The sequence below is a fragment of the Mustela erminea genome, chromosome 7 (assembly GCF_009829155.1).
Source record: "Mustela erminea isolate mMusErm1 chromosome 7, mMusErm1.Pri, whole genome shotgun sequence".
Lineage (NCBI taxonomy): Eukaryota > Metazoa > Chordata > Mammalia > Carnivora > Mustelidae > Mustela > Mustela erminea.
The window spans coordinates 65,144,222-65,167,349 of record NC_045620.1 but is presented as its reverse complement, the minus strand read 5'-3'; the positions used below and the strand labels follow the sequence as shown (position 1 = coordinate 65,167,349).

The window sequence follows — 23,128 nt, the reverse complement described above, 5'->3', positions numbered from 1 at the left end:
CTGTGGCTGCAGGCTGGAGTCCACCCATGTGAACGAAGACTCGTCCACGTACACAGTGGGTGTCTGATGCCAGCTATTAGCTGGGACTTCTCCTGGGGCTGTAGGCAACAACACCCGCATATAGCTTCTTCATGGGGCTGTGTGTGCTTCCTCACAGAATGGTGGTTGGATGGCAGAGCAACGTCCCAAAAGAGAGACAAGGAATGGAGGCTGCCATTTTCTTTTTTCTTTTCTTTTCTTTTTTTTTTTTTTTTTTAAGATTTTATTTATTTATTTGACAGAGAGAAAGAGATCACAAGCAGGCAGAGCAGAAGGCGGGGCAGGGGGTGGGGAGCAGGCTCTTGGCTCCCCAGAAAGCCCAATGTGGGACTCGATCCCAGAACCCTGAGATCATGACTTGAGCTGAAGGCAGAGACTAACCCACTGAGCCACCAAGGTGCCCCGGAGGCTGCCATCTTCTTCAGGCCTGGGCCTGGAAGCTGTGCCATGGTGGTTTGTGTGGCAACACTAGGAACTGGGGTGGATATCTAGCAAACACATGTCTCTAGCTAGCTCTCTCATGCCCTCATTTACACAGAAGGACATCCATCTCTAGATTCTGCCTACCTCTCCCGCATCATCTGTTAATATTCCCTGCCTTGACATTTATGCTCCAACAAAGCATAAATGGTGGTTCCCTGCACAATTTCCTGACTTGCTTTCGGCTCACTTTTTCTTACCTCTTAGGTTTACCTGTTTGTGTGCTCCGCCCTGGAACATCTCTATCCCCATTCCTTCACTTGTTAATTTCAGTGTAACCTTTCATTCTCATCTTGGGTGTCACTTATTCCAGGAAACCTTCCTGAAGTCGTGGGGGTTTCGTCCTGTCCTGCACAGTACTGTCTTTACCTCACTGGCTTATTATTATTGATTTGTTTTGGCTTTGTACCACTGACTGTAGACTCCCTGAGGGAAAGGGCTGTCCCTGTTAATCTTTGTACCTAGCACAGTGCCTTACACGTAATCCATTCTCCACTGGATGAATGAGTAGTTGATTGTTTAGTTCACTTTTGTAACAAGTTTATGTTCATCCAAAATTTAAAGCATCTGTGCTACACTAAGGGTTCTCTTTTTTTTGCAAGTAATGAAAAGCTGAAGAAAAGAAAAATAGGCCATATATTTTCTTGGTGTTAGGATTAGGTATAATTTCCTATCACTTGTCATTCTAGTCCCTAGTCCTCTAAAATCACAGAGTCTCTGTTAAAGCCACTCTCATTTTTGCTAAAATTTAAGTTGGTCTTCTTATTTCAACTTTTAATTTTGTCAGGAAGTTTCTCCAAGAAAAATTATAATATACTTTGGAGACATAGACTTCTAACATGTTTTAGAGGAAGGAGTGGAGAGGTAAGACTATATGTATACCTAGAAAATTCTGAATATGTTACTAACTAAAGAGTATAATTTCTCCATCCATGAAAGGAAATTTAGGTAATACCTCTTTCCCTTTTCCTCAGAGTAGTCTTTGTGAAGACAAATGAAATGTACTCATCTGAGATCTGTAGAAGAAAAGTTATTCCTGTTGTAGATTTGAATTTCTGTAGGTCCTTGTCGATATTCTCCATCTTGGGAAATTCTTGGAGCTAACCGTGAATCATTGTACATAGTGTCTGGTAGGGCGTAATGTTGATGTGAGTCATATTGGGAATCCCCTGAGCTGCTTTTCCGTTATTCTGCAAACATGTATGTGCTCATTCTAAGCCACACAGTATGCCAGGTGCCAGAGAGGGGACGCTGAGCTTGCAAAGTCCACTATAGGGTTCCTTAAGAGGAAATGTTGCCCCGAATGGCCAATTTTTGTAACGATTGTTTGTCCAATTGCCATCTCCCTGGGGGTGACATTTTGCTTTTAGGTTTCACAGGTAGCTGTACTGAGTATGACCTGGTGGTCAGTGAGGACAGTAAAAAGCTTGCTCTGGGGGAAGGATTTTAGTATGTTTAAACAGCAGATGGACAGCTTGTATTTGGTGTGAGGAAATTAGGGAAGGAGGTAGGAGATGAGGATGAGAGCTGAATAGCAGGGCCAAGCCAAGAAACCAACAAGTAAGAAACTGGGTCAGAGACCTAGATAGCTAGAATACACTATAAGGACAAGGTTCAGATGAGGAATTTAGACCGCAGTGGGTCAGATTAAGAGCTAGAAAAGAGAAGCAACAGGGGTCAGAGTCTCAGAGGCTGGTTGTGCTAACAGCTTACCTGGAGGCAGAGGGCTCTCTTAAGATGGAGACCCCGCCAAGTCTGGAAGGATCCCTCCATCTGCTTGTTGGGGAGTGCTGTGCATGAGGATCTGAATGTTCAGTAGGATAGTCATCTGAAGGCCCCATTCCATCTCCCTCCTGGAGCCCTCTTTGGTACCCAATGTAAGGCACATGACACAAGTCATTAGAAGTATAAACAAGTTCAGTCTCCTCTACTAGACCACAAACTCCATGAGGGTAGAAACTGTGCTCAGCTGTGTTTGTTGTTTTTTTTTTTAATCTCACCTCACCTACTACAATGCCTGACACGTAATGGAGACTCAACATAGGTTTGGATGAATAAGTGGGTGGATGAGTGGATGGAGAGATGGATGGGTCGGTAGAGAATGGCATCTGTTTAGCCTCACTAATAGAGGTAATGATTGAACATTCTTTCATTCAGGGAGAAAGAGGAATAGATGGCTCTATTCCCAGAATAACAGAATAAGGGGATGGATACAGAATGATTTATGCAGAAAATCTAGGAGGAAAGTAATGAGAATATAGCTCTTACTCCATTATATTCAATAGAGACCCTTAGGAAGTGTAAATAATACTTTTTAAGATTTCTCATAGCTTAAAAATATTTTTTGTCTTTTATTTTTAGCCTCCATTTTGCCTTGTTATTATTGATTAAAATAGTATCTTAAAAATGAGAAATTGCCCTCTGCCATAATGGGCAATAATATTCGTGACCATTAGGAAATGCTACTAGATGACAGCATTAACTAAGAGTGGTTTGCGTAGAAATGGAGTGGAAATGTTTGAGTTACAGATTTTTTTTCAAAATTAGAATTCAAATGCCATTTAGATCTTACCAATTATACTTATGTATGATTATAAATTCCATAATCACTCCATCAAGGCAAATAGATTTATATAATATAAAGAATGTTTAGAAGAATAAACCCGATTTTTAAAAAACTCTTCAATAGCCTGTATTTTCTCTTTGGATTTCCAATTAGGTGGAGATCGGAGATTTTGAAAGGCCCTTTTCAACTCCAGCAGGGCATGTTACTAATCAGTGCAAAACAAATCAAACTCTAAAACAAGTCATAGAAAAATTTTATCCTAAAAGATACAGAGACGGCTCTTCTGAAGAGCAGTTAAGGTAAGCAACTACTCGTGACTCTTTATGCTGGGCTTTTGGGGATATTCTTCTATTCAAATTTTAAAGATGAAAATTCTTTTACATGACAGTTTTCTTAAGATTTTTTTAATGCTGTTGAATCCCAAGAGGTTATAGATCTTTTCATTTAAAATGGGCCTAGAAACTTGAGAGTCTATTTTAAAGTTTATTTAAGGAAAAAGTTTTTACCTTAATTAAGAAGATCTCCTTTTCATTTGATCTCATTCATTCTTGCCCAAATTAACCCTCCTAATAAAAAAGGGGGAAATGGCCAGTACTGCATTTATAATTTTATGAAGTGTACCAAAACATTTTATCTCTGAGGGTATTCCATTTTTTTAATATAAATTTTTAATTAAATTCAACTGGTTTAGAATTTTGGTTTTAGAGAATATATAAAGATAAGCTGATTCAACCGAGAAATAGAGGCAAATCCAATTCACCGTGAGTTTTCCAAAATGGAAACATTTAAGATCAGTCTTGGTTTATGTAGAGTAAGAGGTTGCCATGTGATTTATTTAAGGCATCTTCCCCACAGCCAGCATCTCTCCAAGCCAGGGAGTGGCAGCACCTAAAATTCCACCGTTGAGGATCCATTCTTTGGTCTCAATGTTCTGTACTTTTCTTTTAAAATGAAAGTTATTCCCATGAGAAGTTACCTTTGTAGTCTAATTTACTCTGAGGTTTGATGTTAGTGTAGCAGAAAATTTTTAACTTTGCCTGACTGGGGGCAGGGTAGGGGGGGAACGTAAGTCATGCTGAGAGCCCTAATAGTATGAGAATTCGGTTGAAAGGACAAGGGGTGGACAGTGGTGAAATGGGAACCACAAAATAACTGTGCCTCCTGGGTGACGCCTGGGTGTCCCGGTCATGCCTGCGATTGGCTCAAGCAGAGCTTTGCCCTGGGAGGCCAATACAACTGCTGATGTTTTTGCTTTGGTCTTTTCGTTTTTGTTCTCTTCTTAGGCAGCTCTGCCAGCGACTGTCAACCAGATGGATGGCTCTCCGGGGACACAGCGTTGCTGACTGTGTGCGCATTTATTTGACAGTAGCCAGGAAGTGGCCATTCTTTGGAGCCAAGTTGTTTCTTGCAAAAGTAAGAAAGGACGGGAGGGAGATGCTGAATGAAAACCTCCTCATGTGTAGTTGACTCTCTTCAGTTCAGTGAAGCCAAACGGTGACCACAGTCCCCCCCAAGTGTAGTAGATTTGGCTTCCAAAAAGGGAGTAAGGAAATTCCCAACCATGGAAAGAAAACAATGAAGGGACCCTAAGAAGGACAGGGGAGTCAGCAGCTTCTCCATCTGTGCCCTCTGCCCCACTACCTTCCCTGCCCCGTCCCTGGTCCCCAGCCCCTCACGTAAGTCACTCACACTCCATAGGCTCACCAGCAGACTGAAGGCAACCACCTTTCTACTCTTCAGCCAGGCAGCCTCTCACCTACTTGTCCTTCACTCTGTCACTCGTTTGCTCAAGTATTTAGTATTTAGTGACTTCTGTTTGCCAAACATTATGTACCTAGTGATCCAGAGGCCCATGATTTCAGATGGGTTATACCCAAACTTCTAGGAACTCACAGTCCCATGTTGCAACAGGTTGGAAAACAAGCACTATGGGTGAACAGGGTTAAGAGGGACAGGGACGGAGCACTGTGGGGACACTGAGGAAGGAGAGGTGGATCCTGCCGGCAGTGGGGCAGGGGGGCAGCCCAGGACCCCAGAAAGAACTGTACTTTAAAATTCTGCTTCTTCCTACTGAACCATGTCACTTTATACTCTCTCAGGCGCCTGAAAGGCTTGTGGTCTTCTGTTTGATCTGTGCGCATACTTGGTCTGTCCTCACTAATAAGGGATACACGTTTTTGTTTTTTTTTTTTAAAGATTTTATTTATTTATTTGTCAGAGAGAGAGCGAGCGAGAGCGAGCACAGGCAGACAGAGTGGAAGGCAGAGTCAGAGGGAGAAGCAGGCTCCCTGCGGAGCAAGGAGCCCGATGTGGGACTCGATCCCAGGACGCTGGGATCATGACCTGAGCCGAAGGCAGCTGCTTAACCAACTGAGCCACCCAGGCGTCCCAGGGATACACGTTTTGAGTGGTCCTCACTAATAGGTGGTACACAGGTCTCACTGACCCTGAAATCCTCCTCTCGTGCTCACCGTTAGGCTTTGCTCATAAGTATCACTGAATAAATGTTTGCTGAATCACTGTGCCACTTTGGGCACATGAGTTAGCTTCCTTGGACCTCAGTCTCGTCATCTATGCATGATTGTTTGGACTGGAAGCGTAAACTCTAGGCTATCGTATGGCTTCCCGTTTGGACTGGAAGCGTAAACTCTAGGCTATCCTGGCTTCCATGAGTGACTGTACCATTGAAAGGTAAGAAATGATTTGCTTCTGGCCCTGGAAGCTGTATACTAAGTAAGTGGGCATTAACATCAGTATGCTTAAACATCTCTAAAATTAATATATTGTCAAGGAGTTGAACATAGGTCTTCTAAAAATATAACAACTAGATTTGAACTGTGGAGCAGCATTTTGCAATGAATTTTAATTCTGATTTCAGCATTGGAAGAAATATTAAATATCCATCTTTGATCATATGTTCAGTGCTTTTAGCACAGAAATATTACTAAATAATATGTAGCATTTGCATGTTATATGAGCAGCATCTTTTCTTTACTCACTTTTCTTCCTTTTTGCTATGAAGACACCTCTTTGCTTAATGACATCCCTTTGAGGGGAGATAAATATATATAACATCAAATATACCATTTTAACCATTTTTAAGTGTACATTTCTATGCCATTAAGTACATTCACATTCTTATGCTACCCTCAGCACCATCCATCATCAGGGGGTGAGGCATAGAGCAGAGGGAGAAGCAGACTCCCCGCTGAGCAGGGAGCCCAGTGCGGGCCAATCCCAGGACCCTGAGATCAGGACCTGACCCAGAGGCAGACACTTAACTGACTGAGCTGCCCAGGTGCCCCTGTAGTCTCAACTTCTTTTATAAGGTTTAGGAGAAGTAGTTAAGTTTTTGTTAGAATTTCGGGGCGCCTGGGTGGCTCAGTGGGTTAAGCCGCTGCCTTCGGCTCAGGTCATGATCTCAGGGTCCTGGGATCGAGTCCCGCATCGGGCTCTCTGCTCAGCGGGGAGCCTGCTTCCTCCTCTCTCTCTCTCTGGCTGCCTCTCTGCCTACTTGTGATCTCTATCTGTCAAATAAATAAAATAAAATCTTTAAAAAAAAAAAAAAAAAAAGAATTTCGGTTCTTGTTTAATTCCGTTATTGTTAAGCAGTCATTGTAAAATGCTCAAAAACATTCATGGGTTTTAATTGGAGGTTCGTAGTGAGATCCTCTTTATTAATATAATTTCATTGCTTTTTTACCATAGGAAATTTAGGGGAAATTTACATTCGTCACACAGTTTCATATTTTCTTTTTATTCTACTGTTATTAGTCATTGAATATCAGATTTAATAAACTTTCAAAAAAGTGTGGATTTGTAATCCTAACCCTTCACCAACGTAAAGCACTACATGCACCTTAGAAAATACATCGGCGTTTTTTGTTTCATTAGGATTTTGGTCACTGTAGAAACCCTACTAGTTTATCAACTATTAGCCTCTTAAAGTAAAAGAAAAATAAGATTAAACATTGTTGTCCCCATGCTAAAGATGAGAACATTGAGCCTCAGGTAGCTTGTCCAAATGCACAGCTAATAAATGTCAGATCTGGACCTCAGACCCACATCTCCTGGTAACAGATTCACTGCTCTTTCCATTACGTGATACTGCCTCCGCCCCAAGAGAGATTGTTTCACCCCAAGTTTTATTTCCTTCTTTTTATTCTCCCCACCCCAAAGAGATTTTTAATATGAAATTGTTGTTGTAAATGTGGCATTGCATTTTGACGGAAGAATGTTTTCTGTGATTTTGCTTAGAGTTTATGATACGGTGTATTTGCTCCTCTTCACAGCCTGTAACTCCATCGGCACTCGGGAGCACTTTCACGTGGCTGGCGATCCATGAGGATGGTTTAAGCCTCTTAGAGTACAACTCCATGGTAAGATGAAGTTTCACACTGCTCGGGGTACCATCCACTCTCTTCATAGGATTTTTCTCATCCACAGATAACATGTTTCCTAATGCTGTGTATCGAATAGTCATTTTACAAACGCAACTGCGATTGTAATTTAATCTTTTAAAACAAGACCAGACAGGTTTTATAGTGTGTTATGAAGAAAATATTAAGATACCATGACTTAATGGCAACCACAGTTGTATTTGTTTTTGGTTTTTTGAGGTTTTTTTGTTTTTTTTTTAAGATTTTACCCATTTGTTTGTCTGTTTATTTTAGAAAGAGAGAGAGTGTGCGTGGTGGGGGGCGGGGGCCAAAGGGAGAGGGAGAGAGAGAATTGCAGGAAGACTCTGAGCTCAGCGCGGAGCCCAATTCGAGGCTCAGTGTCATGATACTGAGATCATGACCTGAGCCAAAACCAAAAGTCGGACGCTTAACCAACTCAGCTTCCCAGACTCTCCAAACACAGTTGAATTTGCAAACCGACTCTTCATTTATCCTGTTAGGAAGATTGCTTCCTGTGTAAAAGGAAAGTCTTGAAGATAACATTAATGTAGAAACTGTATTTACCAAAGTTTAAGTTCGGTGTCCCTAACACTTCTGTGACAATTTCTGTAACTTTCTGTAATATTACTTACCAGTTCACTTGTACGTATGTGGTATTTTAGAGCTTTTTACATGATTAAACGTGAAGTCAAACAGCTTTCTGCAGGTTTATATATCCATCTGAAATTTGCTTTACTTTCTATCCTATTTCATATGTTCTTTCTTTTGTTTTTAAACCCGGCAGACAGGAATTGTTCAATTCTCCTGGTAGGTGTAAAGGGCTCTTCTATGCCCGGCTATAGTCAGGGATCACCAAGAATTTCTTGGAAACCAAACTATTCTTTAGTGTTACAGTAGTCTCTCTTTATAATTGCTTTAAAAAAAAAAAGAATCTTTTTGAAGGGCTTTATATTTCCTGAATGCTTTTTAGTTCTTGAATGGGTAACTTGAAGATAGTTTATAAAATCAGTGACCTAAAGTCAACAAAAAATTGTAGACCAGGGGCACCTGGGTGGCTCAGTGGGTTAAGCCTCTGCCTTCAGCTCAGGTCATGATCTCAGGGTCCTGGGATCAAGCCCCACATGGGGCTGTCTGCTTGGCAGGGAGCCTGCTTCCCCCTCTCTCTGCCTGACTCTCTGCCTATTTGTGATCTCTCTCTCTCTCTCTCTCAAATAAATAAACAAAATCTTTTTAAAAAAAAAATTGTAGACCAGTATTGAGTTACCTTAAGTAAGTAGGCCAGTTTCCTAGATCCTGGGGGATGGACATCGAGGCCAGGAGGTGGACACTGGTCAGCTGCAGCTCGTGGGGGTTCAGTTCTGGAATTTCCTGCTCACAGTCTTGCCAGCAAATCATTAGATATGTAGATTGATTCCTTTACCTATAGGCTTTACATTTCTTGATTTTTTAAAATTGTTTTAGCTACAGAAAGGGAAAAATATTTGCAGCACATATGGCAAAGGGTTAATATCCTTACGAAACGATAAGGAAATGATAAACATACCAGTAGATGAATGAGCCAAGCTCTTCAAAGAAGAAATACAAATGTATTTTTAAATGTTAATTTCGCTAGTAATCAAATACATTCAATTTAAAACAGTGAGATTCTACTTTTCACTAGTCAGGTTGGCAGAGATTTAAAAGAGTGATTGTATCTAGTGTCAGCAAGACTGCAGTGCTGGGAATGTAACTGGGTGTAACTTTTCCAGAGAGGTTAGAAATATTCTCAAAATAGTCCTTACTTTTTTCAGGTAGCAATTCTGGTTATTGAGATGTATAACTAAAGAAATAATTAGGTTTGGGTATTATGAAATATATCAAAAAATATGCACTGAAGTATTATTTAAGATAGTAACAAATAAAAAATGATTTAAATCTCCTGCAATAGGAGATTGGTTAAATAAAGGATTATCTATCAAATCACTTAAAATGATGTTATACAAGGACATCTGTTGTCATGAAAAGATATTCATGATTCGTTATTACATTTAAAAAGAAGTGGAGGGCGCCTGGGTGGCTCAGGGGGTTAAGCCGCTGCCTTCGGCTCAGGTCATGATCTCAGGGTCCTGGGATTGAGTCCCGCATCGGGCTCTCTGCTCAGCGGGGAGCCTTCTTCCCTTCCTCTCTCTGCCTGCTTCTCTATTTGTGATCTCTCTCTGTAAAATAAATAAATAAAATCTTTAAAAAAAAATAAAAAGAAGTGGAACCCTAAACAATATACATGATACTATTTCTGTTTATATTAAAATCTGTATATCAAGATGAACCATATGGATTTGCCAATATTTGACCATTTTTTACCTTAAAAAGTATCAGTTTCATATGGTTCAACCTAATATAGATACATATGGAGAGAGATTTTAAAGGGCACATACGAAGTATTAACAGGGATTTTCCACTGGATGCCGGGATATGGGTGCTTTTTATTTTCTTTTTGTATTTTCTTTTTGTATTTTTCCACAGTGAGTTATTAGTATCAGAGTCAAACTGTATTCTAATTACAAAGGTAAATGATGGCTACATAAAACTAGTATATTACTATCTATTTTGAATCATAAGATTTTATATTAGAAAATAATTTTTATTATATATAATTAATAACAGCATTTTTCTTTTTTAGCGAAGTATAGATAGCCCATAATGTTACATTAGTTTCATTAATATCAGCATTTTAATGGAAATGTTATTAATCATTTCTCATCTTTCTTTGAAAGGAGAAGTATATGATATTAACTTTTTCTTCTCTTTGAAGAGGTTAATAGTCAGCTATGTGTACAAGAGTCTAATGACCTTTGGAGGTCATCAAGATGATTTTATGATAGTAATTAACAATACACATTCAAAGGACAAACCAACAGAGAAGTTACTTTTTGCCATGGCAAAACCCAAGGTGAGTAGAAGACTTTCTACTAACTTTTTTATACTAGTTTTTTCCATGTTAAAACATGTATGTGCAAAAACTAAGTTGCAGATGGGAAAACAGATTTACTTATAATCAAACAATTCTAGATCCAAATTCTGGCTTACCTCATCTTGCTAAGCTTTGGTTTCTTCACCTAAAAAATTATATGATGCTACCTACTTTTTTTTGGCTTAAGAATTAAATGCTGCAATTGTTAAATCCTTTAGCCCAGTGCCTGGTATACAGAAGTTCAAAGTAAGTGGTCTTCATGTAAGTTGTTGTCAGGTGCTCTATACATATTATCTTATTTACATGGGATAATTCATGTTATAGACTTCTTAGAAGAGTAAGGTTTTATAATTAAGATGTTACTTGTTCTTAGTTTTAATGTCTGTAAGCAAAAACCATAAACACAAGGGCTACATTTTAGTATGTATTTCCAGCTTTAATAAAAAGAATGAGAAACTGAGTTTCCTAAAACTTTGTCTTAAAATTGTCAACCAAAAAAGACTACTTTTTTTTTTAGAGCTGGCAACTTTTTTCAAATGGCAGACATTCAAGTGAAGGCAGTTAGCCAGTAAGCACTGAACACTGAGACATACTTAGAACTTTATTTAAATAAAAAAATTGATACGATGCAGTAGACTTCTTAATTCATTTATACACAGATGTGGCTTTAAAATAATCAATAGACTTGCACTATCATCACATTTTTTAATATTGCCACTAAATTTGATTGTTTTTTAAGACTCATTCTCTTTTTTTTTTTGGTTGAAGCAGCCAAAAAATATGTCAGTGCCTTGATGTGCTGAACATGTAAGCACTTCACTGATCTGTAGAGAAGGGAATTCTGGAAGCCTGGGCACTTGCAAATGGAGACCACCTGTGGCCAGCCCCTTACTCTTTTGGAAGGGACAAGAACTTCTCTGGAGCACTAACAGTTCTATTTTTCTTGTTTTAGATTCTTGAAATCACTCTTTTGATCGCCAGTTACATAAACAACTTCCATCAGCAAAAGGCAACATTTCACCACCTCTCTGCTCCAGCGCTGCTCTCAGCCCAGACACGGGGACCGGAAGCCAGGGCGATGGGAAGCCAGCCCCTTCTGTCAAGTAGCAGACCGACTAAAGGACCCACTTTACTTTGAAAGCTCGGGAGCCTGAACATTCACTCCTGTCCTCTGGGCAATGGCTGCATCAGCTGCAAATAAGTTCATTTATACCTGGTGGCATGGCACCCACACACTGGTATTCCAAACTTTTAAAATATGTGGGTGTCTTTCATTTGATTCTTAAATAGTCACGTGACTAACGAAACATAAACACAAAATTTGCCCACACGCTGATTTTCTCTTAGACTACATGAGTTAAAATTCAGTCATTTTTTTCCCACCTCCTTTGTGCCTTGCCAGCAGACACATCTTACAAGATGTCGTTTTTTTCTGTCTTAAAAAAAAAAAAAAGTTCTGGCAAAGGGAGATTCCAAACTCTCATTTGGCAAACCAGTTGATTATTTGGAAATTCTCACTGCCAAAAAATCAAGTACTGTAATTAAATGTGTGCTTAATTAATGATATGGGTCTGGAAAGAAGTAGAGCATACAGTGTTAGAAACAGCCGCAGGAGGCTGTTTCGGGGTACATTTTTAGAGCAAGTGCAGTAAACCCAGCACTGTGAGTCACGGTGAGAAAATGGGAGTAAGTAACCAGAACCTCCTGTGCGGTATTAGAAAGTATACTCTGTCACCTTTTCAGATCACTGGAGTGTAAAGTTCAAAACAAGACAGTGATTCCCCACATTCCTTGGCTATTACTGGAGAGCCCGAGTTCACTGGAATATTGCCCACATTTCATTGCATTTGGTGCTGGGTCATCTTGACCTTACTTTGTTAAATAATATCTTTGAAAGCAAAGACAATTCTTCCGTTGTGCCCTCCCATAGGCCTTTTTCGTTATAGTTTTAACATAAATTCTCAAAATATTTTTTAAAGGAAAAGAGAAATCTTCTGTTGAAGGAGGTAAAATTTTAGTTGAGAAAGTCTAGAAATGTATTACTTTGCTTGGTTACATAAGTGGGCAGTTCATTCCAGTATGTGTCAAAACAAAGTAGTTAGTATTCATGATAAGAATGAAACTGTGATAAGACATGAAAATTATATTGTAAAACTGTTTAATTGTAATAGTAATCATGAGTATACTTAATTTTATTTATGTATAGAAAATTTGTATTTATTTTTTGCACATGTATTTATCATTTTGTGTGTGGTACTTTTTTAACCAATTTGAAAAAAAATATTAGCTGCTGAATTAATTTGTTGGCAGAGCCTTCATATTTTCTTCTTTGCTGCTTTCACCCTATGGCAATGTACTGTTGTCGCACTAAGCCTTTTGAAAATATCCCATCTCATATTAGCATCCTTAGAAAGGGCAGAGCCAAGAAGTCCAGTGCTCAGCTAAGATTTGGCTTTATTGGCAATGACCAAAAAAAGGTAAAAAAAACCTCATAGAAGTAGATCTCCATTTACTGTTTCCTCTAAATCCTTTGAGCCACAACTACTCACTGCAAAAGCAGGTTGGTTTTTGAGAATAAACTGGCTACTAGTTTGGGATGACTCTCGGGAGTTTTTAGGCTGGGATACAACAGAGTTTCTTGGTTCCCAGAAAACTGTTCAATAATCACGAGCTGGTGAGCCAGAGGCATGGCACAGCTTACATATGTGTGCGGGCTTTATTCTCAGGCAGTAGTTAGTTCACCATCTGGTAAGCACACACCCCTCCAGATCTTCTAATTGGAGCAAGTAGTGAAGGCTTAGCTCACATGGTGGTACCTTATACTTGGCGTTTATTTTTGATAGAACAGAGATAAAATATTTTGATGGAAAGAAATCAATTTTCTGTAACTGATGTGAAAATTTTATTTTCTGGGAAATTGCTTATATAGCCATTTAAAAAATTCAAAGTATGTTATTATGATTGGTTACAAGAGAATAATGTTACATGTTTAATTGTAATATTTGTCTCCTATCATTTTCTTCCCTTTCAATCATAATAAATGATTTACAAAACCCATTTTGAGCATTATCTCTTGAACAATCTTCAAGAAGTACCTAGTGTTTTCATTGTCAAAGCTGAGGTGTACTACTAGTGAAAATGGTAGTTATTACCTCCTTCTCTTGCATTCATGCTTTGTCTTCGGTGTTGCTTTGTTTTATCCATATAAAAGGAAGCCGTTTGGCAAATTGTACTTTTAAGATCATGTATGCATGTTGACATATACAATATGTATAAATCATGGGGTTCTCCCATGATTTCATAATAAGTTCTGTAAGTAGCTTATTTCATACAGGAGGGTCAATGGACTGTGTTCTAAAAATGTATTTTATATGTGTGTGTCCTTAAAGTCAAATAGCGTCCTAGCCTGGAGATGAATTTAACTCTCAATTTACAAGAAAAGTTAGTCGCCACTTAGAGTCTTTTGTTTGAAATGTGCTTATTAATTGATTGTTTGGAAATTTTTGCCAAAGAAAAAAGTAAGTAGTGGCCAGGTTCCTAGAATAATGCACTTACCCAATTGTACTGTAGTATAATCCTGAAGAATTAGCCACCACAGATAATCTAATTTTGCTAGACAAAGACTTGAAGTGTTCCTGGGATGCCGAGAACACATTTCACCTGTCCACCTACTCCTAGCCGCCATGGAATTCGGACTCCCCACCACCACCACCCCTGTGCAGAGTCTCTAGGCTGATTGCTGTGGACCAAAGGCTCCAGGAATGTGGGGACTGAGGGAAGGGAAGTGAGGGGCAGGAACAACAAGGTGGAGACGCTTCTCTGCTAACTAGTTATGGAGAAATGGAATCTCCTCTTGCTTTTCCCTATTCTCCTTTACCTGAAAGAAGAAAGGGATCTTACTGCTACAGGATTAACTTTAAACTCCAAATGAAGGGGAGCCTGGCTGGCTCAGTTGGTGAAGCATTTGCTTCAGCTCAGGTCATGATCTCAGGATCCTGGGATTCAGCCTGAGTCTCTGCTCAGCAGGGAGTCTGCTTCTCCCTGTCTCTGCTCCTCCCCCCACTTGTGTGCCCTCACTCTCTGTCAAATAAATAAATAAAATATTTATTTAAAAAAACCCTGCAGGGCGCCTGGGTGGCTCAGTGGGTTAAGCCACTGCCTTCGGCTCAGGTCATGATCTCGGGGTCCTGGGATCGAGTCCCGCATCGGGCTCTCTCTGCTCAGCAGGGAGTCTGCTTCCTCCTCTCTCTCTCTCTCTGCCTGCCTCTCTGCCTACTTGTGATCTCTGTCTGTCAAATAAATAAATAAAATCTTAAAAAAAAAAAAAACCCTGCAAATTAAAGTGCTCACATAGATATTTAACATGAAGTAAGATTCATCCTTATCCCGGTAGGACCAAGACTCAGGTTTCTCTTGGACACTTAAGTGGGAAGGTGGGTGCTATAGAGAAGAGATGGATGGTCCTGGATGGAAGCTGGGGTCCAGAGATGAAATACACACTTGCTGTATGCCGTAATTTTACCTGTTGAACTTAATTTTACCTATTTCAAACATAGTCACAGTGATTCTGGAGGCATATTGATAATCAACGTCAATCTCAAGTCTTCATTGTATCCTTTATAAGTAATTTTAGGTCCAGTAATAGTCAAGAAACAAAAACTTGCTTACCAGGATAACATCCATTAGCGAATAATTCCAGAACGAGACGCAAATATTCACCACAATGCTTGATACAGGGTTCCCTTCCTTCCAGCACTTTGCTAACAATCTACTCAGTGGGAGTGGTGGGTGAATGGGGGTTGGCAACCCTTTCTGAAGGTAGATTACATTGGTGGCTTGATTAAATCAGACAACTCTTCAAAAGCACAGGTAACAAAGTAAAAAAAAAAAAAAAATAGACAAATGGGACAACTCCAAACTTCACAACTTCTGCACATCAAAAGAAACAACAGAGGCATCCTGTAGAATGGGAAAATATAATTGCAAGTCATTGCAATAATTGCAAGTCATATATCTGATAAAGGGGTTAATATCCAGGATACAAAGGAACTTATTGACAAAACAGCTTCTTCAGCAGAAAACATGACAATTTCCTCCAGAGGGGGAATGACTTGAGTTTCCCAATTCCAGTTTGAACAATCCAAGAGAAAAGCTCTTCTGGGCCCAACTCTGGTGTTTTCTCTGAACCACTTCAAATGCTCAATATGAAGGGCACCTGGGCAACACAGTTGATTAAGCATCTGGCTGTTGATTTTGGCTCAGGTCATGACGTAGAGGTCGTGAGATCAAGCCCGAGTCCAGCTCCATGCTGAGCGAGGAGCCCGCTTAAGATTCTCTGAGCCCCTCTCCTTCTGCTCCTCCCTTATCTGCCCCTCCCCCATGCAGCATGTGTGCTCGCTCTCTCTCTCAAAAAATGAAAATTTGAAAAAAGCTCAGTGAGGAGAATGCTTAAATAAATTATGAGAAACCTGTATAGTGGGATATTATACAGCCATCAAAGTTGTGTTTATGATGGATTTTTAAAAATTGAGATGGAAAACACATGTTAAAATCAGAATGTTAATTAACTCTCTAGTTATTATGAGGACAGATTAGGTGAAATATGCCAAAATGTTTAATAGTTATTGCTTCTAGGGTGTGTTCTTTCACCCTCTTCCTTTTTTTCCATATACTATTTTTTCCTACCATAAGCTTATATAACTTGGAAAACAAGGGGAAAAATGTGAAAACTATGTCACTGTCTGGGCTATTGTTAATAGCCTCCATGTGGACCTCCAGACTCCAAAACATCCTTCAAACATCTGCAAAAAATTACCTCACTGAAACTCAGGTCCAGCCATGGAGCACCCCTATTTTAAAATCATATTTGATTTCTCACAACAACACAGTAAAATCCAGACTGCAGGATCCCTCCACGAAGCCCATTCTACCCGCCCGGCCTGGGTTGGTCTCCCACTGTAGCCACCCCAGACCCTTTAAATGCTTCTGCCTCAACCATTCACAATTCCCCAAACACACTCTGCATACATGTTTATTCTTCTGCACTGTTGTTGTTAAGATTTTACTTATTTACTTATTTGACAGAGAAAGACACAGCGAGAGAGGGAACACAAGCAGGGGGAGTGGGAAAGAAGAAAGAGGTTCCCCACTGAGCAGGGAGCCCGGGGAGGCGGGGGGGGGGGGGGGGGGGGGCTTGATCCCAGGACTCTGGGATCATGACCCGAACTGAAGGCAGACAGTTAACGACTGAGCCACCCAGGCGTCCGTCTGCACTGTTTTTTATTCCACCCAACAAGCATCATAAAATTTTCCTCTCCTGTATCACCACTATTGAAATCCTTGAGTCTTTTAGGGGTGATCCAGTAGGGGAGCTCAAATCTTTATATATTCCTACCGTAAGAACAATTTTCATCTACCCAGGAAGGCCACTTATTTTGTCCATATATGAAGCCTCAGGAGGCATAAGGGTAGGAAAAGGGAGCTCATCTGCTCAATGAGATCAGCAGAATCCACTGACTGACCTCTGAACCAGTGCTGGTGACCAGGGCCCAGCCAGACAACTCCTACCTTCTTTGCTACCAGGTTTTTCTTCAACTTTCCATCCCAGTTATCCAAACAATTATACCTTTAAGATGCTAGTACTGTGCCTGGCACATAGCAAGCAAATGGCTTAGGCACTTTTGGTATTCATATCAACAGGGCTTCCTAATTAACATTCAAAAGTTCCAGAACTCAAATTATTATAATTCATTACCCTCTGTCCCACACCAGTTTGTGAGCTTATAGGCAGGCTAGCTCCAGTGATTAGATGCTGATTCAGTGACAGATGTACCAAACTCCCTTGGGATCATCCTCTCTCTATTGAACTGGTTTCCCATTACATTCCATGACATAGTCTGCTATGTCTTCAAAATGCACCTAGGTGTTGGAAGGATTTTGTTCCCAAAGATTTTATGACATGAATGCCTTTTTTCTTTCCTTAAAAAAATGTTTTGTTTCATTTCCAGGAATGTGATCTTTGTGTTTCTTTGTTCAAATTTGCTGATCAGTAGCTTACAACATGATAATAACAAGCACAAAGAACTTACAATGTGTCAGCCACACCTAATTCATGTGTCACATATATTTATTTCATTTCAAATTCATACATTTCCCTTGCTTTACATGAGGCTCAGAGATACTGAGAGATTTACCCACTGTGGCAATGAGGCAACTTAGCCAGTGTGGCTGAATCAGAACAGAAATCTAAGTCCATCTAAAGCCCATCTTCTTGAACATCACACCATTACACCAAGCCAAACGGCAGAAAGGTATAAGGAGAGTATCTCCTTGGATACTCAAGACACCTTGGGCCAGAGAGGCTGGGTCTATGGAGCATTCAAAATAGATCAAATGTGGTCTTGCCCTGAAGGTTTCAACAACCCTCTTTGGCATACTTACTTATTTTTTTTTAAAGATTTCATTTATTTGGGGGCACCTGGGTGGCTCAGTGGGTTGGGCCGCTGCCTTCGGCTCGGGTCATGACCTCAGGGTCCTCGGATCGAGTCCCGCTTCGGGCTCTCTGCTCAGCAGGGAGCCTGCTTCCTCCTCTCTCTCTCTCTCAGCCTGCCTCTCTGCCTGCTTGTGATCTCTCTGTGTCAAATAAATGAATAAAATCTTTAAAAAAAATTTTAAAAAAAGATTTTATTTATTTATTTGACAGAGACCACAAGCAGACAGAGAGGTAGGCAGAGAGAGAGGAAGGGAAACAGACTCCCCGCTGAGCAGAGAGCCCGATGCGGGGCTTGATCTCAGGACCCTGAGATCATGACCTGAGCCAAAAACAGAGGCTTAACCCACTGAGCCACCCAGGAGCCCCAATAATTTCTTATTCTTATGATGTGATTTTTTGGTACCGCTCTAGAATAGTAGCAAGCACTGGCTTTCTTTGGGTTATTATACTTAGTTGTGTGCAGGGATCTTGACTTTCTCCCCTCTTCATTCCATACTCTGTGTAGCACTCTTGCATATAGTAATAACTATTGATTCAAAGATAAAATAAATGAAGCATCATGGAGATGCGTTTGGCTTATTAATTTATTAATAAGTGATGCGCTATGGCAAAAACCCCAAAACAACTAAACAAGCAGAAAGTTGGAAAATACTAAAATCACAAATATTCTTTGCCTCTAGTAAATCACTAGAAAACAGCTCTGGAGTTTGTTTCGCCCTCCATTCCCAGAGCATTGCTACTGGGGAGGAAAAAGACACTGAAGAGAGAGCAGACTTCCCTGGCATATAGTTGAACTTTAAAAATTTTTATTTTATTATTATTATTATTTATTTATTTATTTATTTATTTATTTATTTATTTATTTTAGATTTTATGTATTTATTTGACAGAGAGAAACAGCAAGAGAGTGAACACAAGCAGGGAGATGGAGAGGGAGAAGCATGTTTCCTGCTGAGCAGGGAGGCGGATGTGCGGTTGCAGGGCTGGATCCCAAGATTCCAGGATCATGACCTGGGCCGAAGGCAGATGCTTAACGACTGAGCCCCCCAGGCGCCCCCCAGTAGAATACTTTCTAAGTAAAAGAACACTTCGAGCCCAGAGCTTTTAGATTCCGGGTTTGTCAGACAAGTCACCTCATTCTCTCACATAGAGGATGAGATATTGAGCCAGAGTTGAAAAGGAACGCTGAGAACTACATTTCCCATGATGCCCATCTTTCCAACGCAACGCAGCTTGCGACGTCGCTCCCATGGCAACTGAAGAGTCCGCACCATCCGGCTGGTCTCAGAGCTCGCTGGCGTCTTGGTTTCAAGGTGGCCTCAAACGCTGAGCCCACGACGCTGGCGCGGTCGAGCCACGATGCCCAGGTATTTCCGCAGCCTTGCTTGCCCCCGGCTTCCTCTTCTCTCGAGAGTGTGGCTTTATCCCCTTTCCCACTCCAGCCTGGAAGGGGCAAGGGAGGGAGGGCCGCTCCGCTGGGACTATATTCAGGGAGAGGAGCCCAGGCGGGACCGGCCTGTGGAAGAAAATTCTGGATCTTTTCTTCTTGAAACCGCTGTCTGGATGGTCAGGGTTCCCTGGGAACTACCCCCTGAGCGTATGGATTCGGTCACAAGCAGGTAGAAAAGTTACCCAGGAGGAAAACTAAGTTTTTTTTAAGATCATTAAACTCCAGTTGTTCACTTACTAAGTAAAAATTTATTGCAGGCCAAGGAATGTTCTAGAAGCAGGGGTTCAGGCTGTGATTTAGACCACAAAGCCACTTCCTCAGGGTTCCCCGCATCTCCCCTCCTGGTGCAGGGGCTCAGGACAACAGTAAATAAGAAAAACTTGAGAAAGCTATGTGAAAGTGTAAAATGCAGTTGGGGGATGGGGGCGCTGTAAAATATATTTTAGCTCTTCAGTTCTGTGATGTCAGTTTTAATATCCTCTACGTCACACTAAACCTTCTCTGAACAACTTAATAAGGACTTAGAGGGGTTCTGGGGTCCATCACAGAGCAGGATAAATCTGTTTTTCTCACCTGTGGATCATGGCCGGATCTCTGTTGAATTTATGAATCTTAATGAGAAAAATTGTCAGCTTCCTTCCCATCGAGGTATAATTGGTTGCAGTTACAAAGTTATGGTTATAGTGACAAATTGCCACCAGGGGCACCTTCTGCTCTCCTCTCTGCTGGGAGCTTGGAAAACAGATAATCACATTTTGAAAGAATGGTGTGTAAATGAAGAGCAGATAGGCCTGGACTGAGTTCCAGGGGGTTCACCTGTGAAATAAATACGTACATTTTAGTGTAAACATTTAGGGACACCTCTATTGGTATTTTATAGCCCTTTCATCCCTGTTTCTTGAATAATAATTATTATAAGCTGTCAGTAATTTTAGATAATTATATGTAGGTCAAGCCCTAAATGAAATGAATTAGCACATTTTAACAATCAATCATGATATTCTTAGAAGGTTGGTATTCTTTATTGGCATTTTAGAGATGGAGAAACAGAAGTGAGCCTGGGGAAAAGCACAAAAGATTACATATATTAGGTGCTCAATAAATATTTGTTGAATTAATAAAGGAATGAAGAATCCAGAGAGGCTGGGTAATTTGCCCAAGTTGGTATGTACAGAAAGTCGCAGAGTCAGGCTTGGAGCACCACAAATCTTGTCTATTTTTTTCAGTTTAATACTCCATTTTTCATTTCAGCTTTAAAAAAGGGCATAATCTTATTTGTGAAAAAGTACAAATGTTTGTAGAGAGGTGAATGAAAAGATGATTTTCAAAATGTGATTTTAAATTATTTTTTTCTTTCACTATATTTCATACATTAAAACAGGGAATCTTGAGCCAGAAATATAATTTAAAAACAAAAAAGAAAAATTTCAGAAAACAAAGATTGTTTGGTGTGCTGGTTTTACATGCTTCCCATTTTCCCGGATGTTGGTGGATTTCAAGTTGTAGATTTCCAGAATTCTTCTACATTAAGTTACATGCCTGAGAAACTAACACACACAGCTTTCAACCTTGGCTGGAAGTCCCAAAATAAGGCAGCCTCAAATCCTAGTGACAAAGGCTCTGCTTATCATTTTCAGCTTTCTTCTATGAACCAGGACAAAGAAAATGACTAATCCTCAGAAGTTTTATCCACCACTTATCTCCCAGGAAATAATGTTGATTTGTTTTATAAATTTAACTGAAATAAAACATCTCTGAACTTGAAATAAATATTGAAAAGGGTTCCCTTTGATTCTCTGAATTTTGTTTTTCTGCCTCTCCTAGTGAAACTCTCTGGGAAATTGCAAAAGCCGAAGTAGAAAAACATGGAAGTAGTGGAGGTGAAGGTGATGGGCTTGAAATTGGAGAAAAATCTGTTTTCTTCATTGGCAGTAAAAATGGGGTAATGAATTTCTTTTTCTTACTTTTTTTCCCCCCAATGATTTAACAACCAGTGGTAAAATTCATTTTAATACTTTGGTAAAAATTTGGATACTTCAATTCCTTAGCCAGTTAACCAGTCTCTGGCCTGCTGGTTATGTTGGAGCTGGTTGTGCCTTGTATGAGGATGGCCTGTGCATGGGTGAGTGGGGACTAAATTCCAGCCTGGGCACATCTTTTGTCAGGTGGTGTGCTCCAATCTGGGCCACAGCAGCCTGGAGGAAGGAGCATACATTTCTTTTTTTTTTTTTTTTTTTTTAAGATTTTATTTATTTGACAGAAAGAGATCACAAGTAGGCAAAGAGGCAGGCAGAGAGAGAGAGGGGGAAGCACGCTCCCCACTGAGCAGAGAGCCTGGTGTGAGGCTCGATCCCAGGACCCTGGGATCATGACCTGAGCTGAAGGCAGAGGCTTACCCTACTGAGCCATCCAGCCACCCACCCAGCATACATTTCAAATTAAATTACCCGGCAGAGGATTCCTCTTTCCCCAAAGCACCATAGATGCTAATCCAATGGCCACAGTTTTGGTAACTTGTACAATTGAAACAAACTTATAGATGACAGAAACTGAACCAGACAGAACATGATACATTTACCCTTCACTTCTCCTGACTAGAGTCACAGAAACCGAAGGAAACCTGGAGATACTCTAGTCATCTACTCTGGGGTCCACGGGGTATGTCTTAGGGCCAGTAAACTCTGGGGTCCACGGGGTATGTCTTAGGGCCAGTTGCAAGCAGAATTGTGTGTGATTGTGCATCACTGTTGTTGTTGTTGTTTACGGGAGATAGGTTCTCCCAGCATTCTAGCCCCTTTGAAGAAGTTAAGAGCCACTATGAACAGTGGTTGTATACTTCAGGTTTGACTATCTCTAACAATGGAGGTGTTGTCTTCCATAAGGCAGCCTGGTTCCATTTGCCTTAATTGCTAGTTAAGAAGAAAACCTGAGTTTCATTGTAACTTCCAGTGTTCCTAATTCTGACCTGTAGAATTATACAAATACTTGGTATTCCTAATTCCAAGGTCCTAATTTCTGGTCCTAATCCCGACTTGAAACAATAGAGGAATAAGTCTGATTTTTCTTATGCTTTTTAAATTTTCAATTCTTTTTAAAAATGCCCTTCGAATAATTAACAGCAGCCGCTTTGTCTCCCTGAGTATGTTTCAGCTTTAATATCTTCATTACTTTTGGTCATGCCTTCTGTGTCATGGATTCCCTATCAGTCATGGATTTTTCTGTTATAATTTTATTAACTCTCAATTGTCATTATACTAATGTGTAATTTTCAGGAGGGAACAGAAATTTGGAGGTTTTGCTTCATTGCAGTAGACTAGAAGGTCTGCCAGCTTCTCTTTTTCCAGACGCTACACTCCTGTTATTGTATAGAAAGATTCTAATAATCCCATAACCCTGTTCACTAAGATTGAGCTTGAGATCTGCCTTTCTCATATGTGCCGTTTTGTCCTTAATTTTCTTAGATTGGGTCCTTTATTACAGTCTGTTTGTATTTTTAATTTTATTAAACTGATTCACATGTGTGGTTTAAAAGGTGAATAAAGTAAATTACTAGACCTCTCTACGTTTTCAGGGTCTCTCCTTAAAGCAGCCTTTTTAATATCTTTTACTGTTTTTTCAAAAATAATTTACTTCTTTATTTATGAAATAACTTATAGGCTATTTTTAGATTTAAAATGTTAGACACTATCTTGAATCTTTGATAATAGTAGAAAAGGAGGGGCGCCTGGGTGGCTCAGTGGGTTAAGCCGCT

At 40.2% G+C, this 23,128-nt stretch overlaps 2 protein-coding genes across 11 annotated transcripts in view; both read left to right on the top strand.

Annotated features, from left to right (window-relative positions):
- PLEKHH2 (pleckstrin homology, MyTH4 and FERM domain containing H2) overlaps nucleotides 1-13,627 on the top strand; it is a 119,986-nt gene extending 106,359 nt beyond the window's left edge. For 2 of the 5 annotated variants that reach the window (XM_032351898.1, XM_032351896.1), the window contains 5 exons: nucleotides 3,239-3,384; nucleotides 4,369-4,498; nucleotides 7,378-7,464; nucleotides 10,277-10,414; nucleotides 11,388-13,627. In XM_032351898.1, the coding sequence (XP_032207789.1) occupies nucleotides 3,239-3,384; nucleotides 4,369-4,498; nucleotides 7,378-7,464; nucleotides 10,277-10,414; nucleotides 11,388-11,573 (687 nt within the window). In that variant the 3' untranslated portion in view covers nucleotides 11,574-13,627. Of the gene's footprint in view, nucleotides 1-3,238; nucleotides 3,385-4,368; nucleotides 4,499-7,377; nucleotides 7,465-10,276; nucleotides 10,415-11,387 lie in introns of those variants that run through there. The other 3 variants (XM_032351897.1, XM_032351895.1, XR_004287704.1) reach the window with 2 other exon arrangements.
- A 5,562-nt stretch (nucleotides 13,628-19,189) lies between these two features.
- Nucleotides 19,190-23,128, top strand: part of DYNC2LI1 (dynein cytoplasmic 2 light intermediate chain 1) — a 68,645-nt gene continuing 64,706 nt past the window's right edge. For all 6 annotated transcript variants that reach the window (XR_004287701.1, XM_032351890.1, XM_032351893.1 and 3 more), the window contains exons 1-2: nucleotides 19,190-19,294; nucleotides 21,202-21,319. Coding sequence is in view for 5 of the 6 variants with exons in the window: in XM_032351890.1 (XP_032207781.1) it covers nucleotides 19,287-19,294; nucleotides 21,202-21,319 (126 nt within the window). In the remaining variant the exon portion in view is untranslated. The remainder of the gene's footprint in view (nucleotides 19,295-21,201; nucleotides 21,320-23,128) is intronic.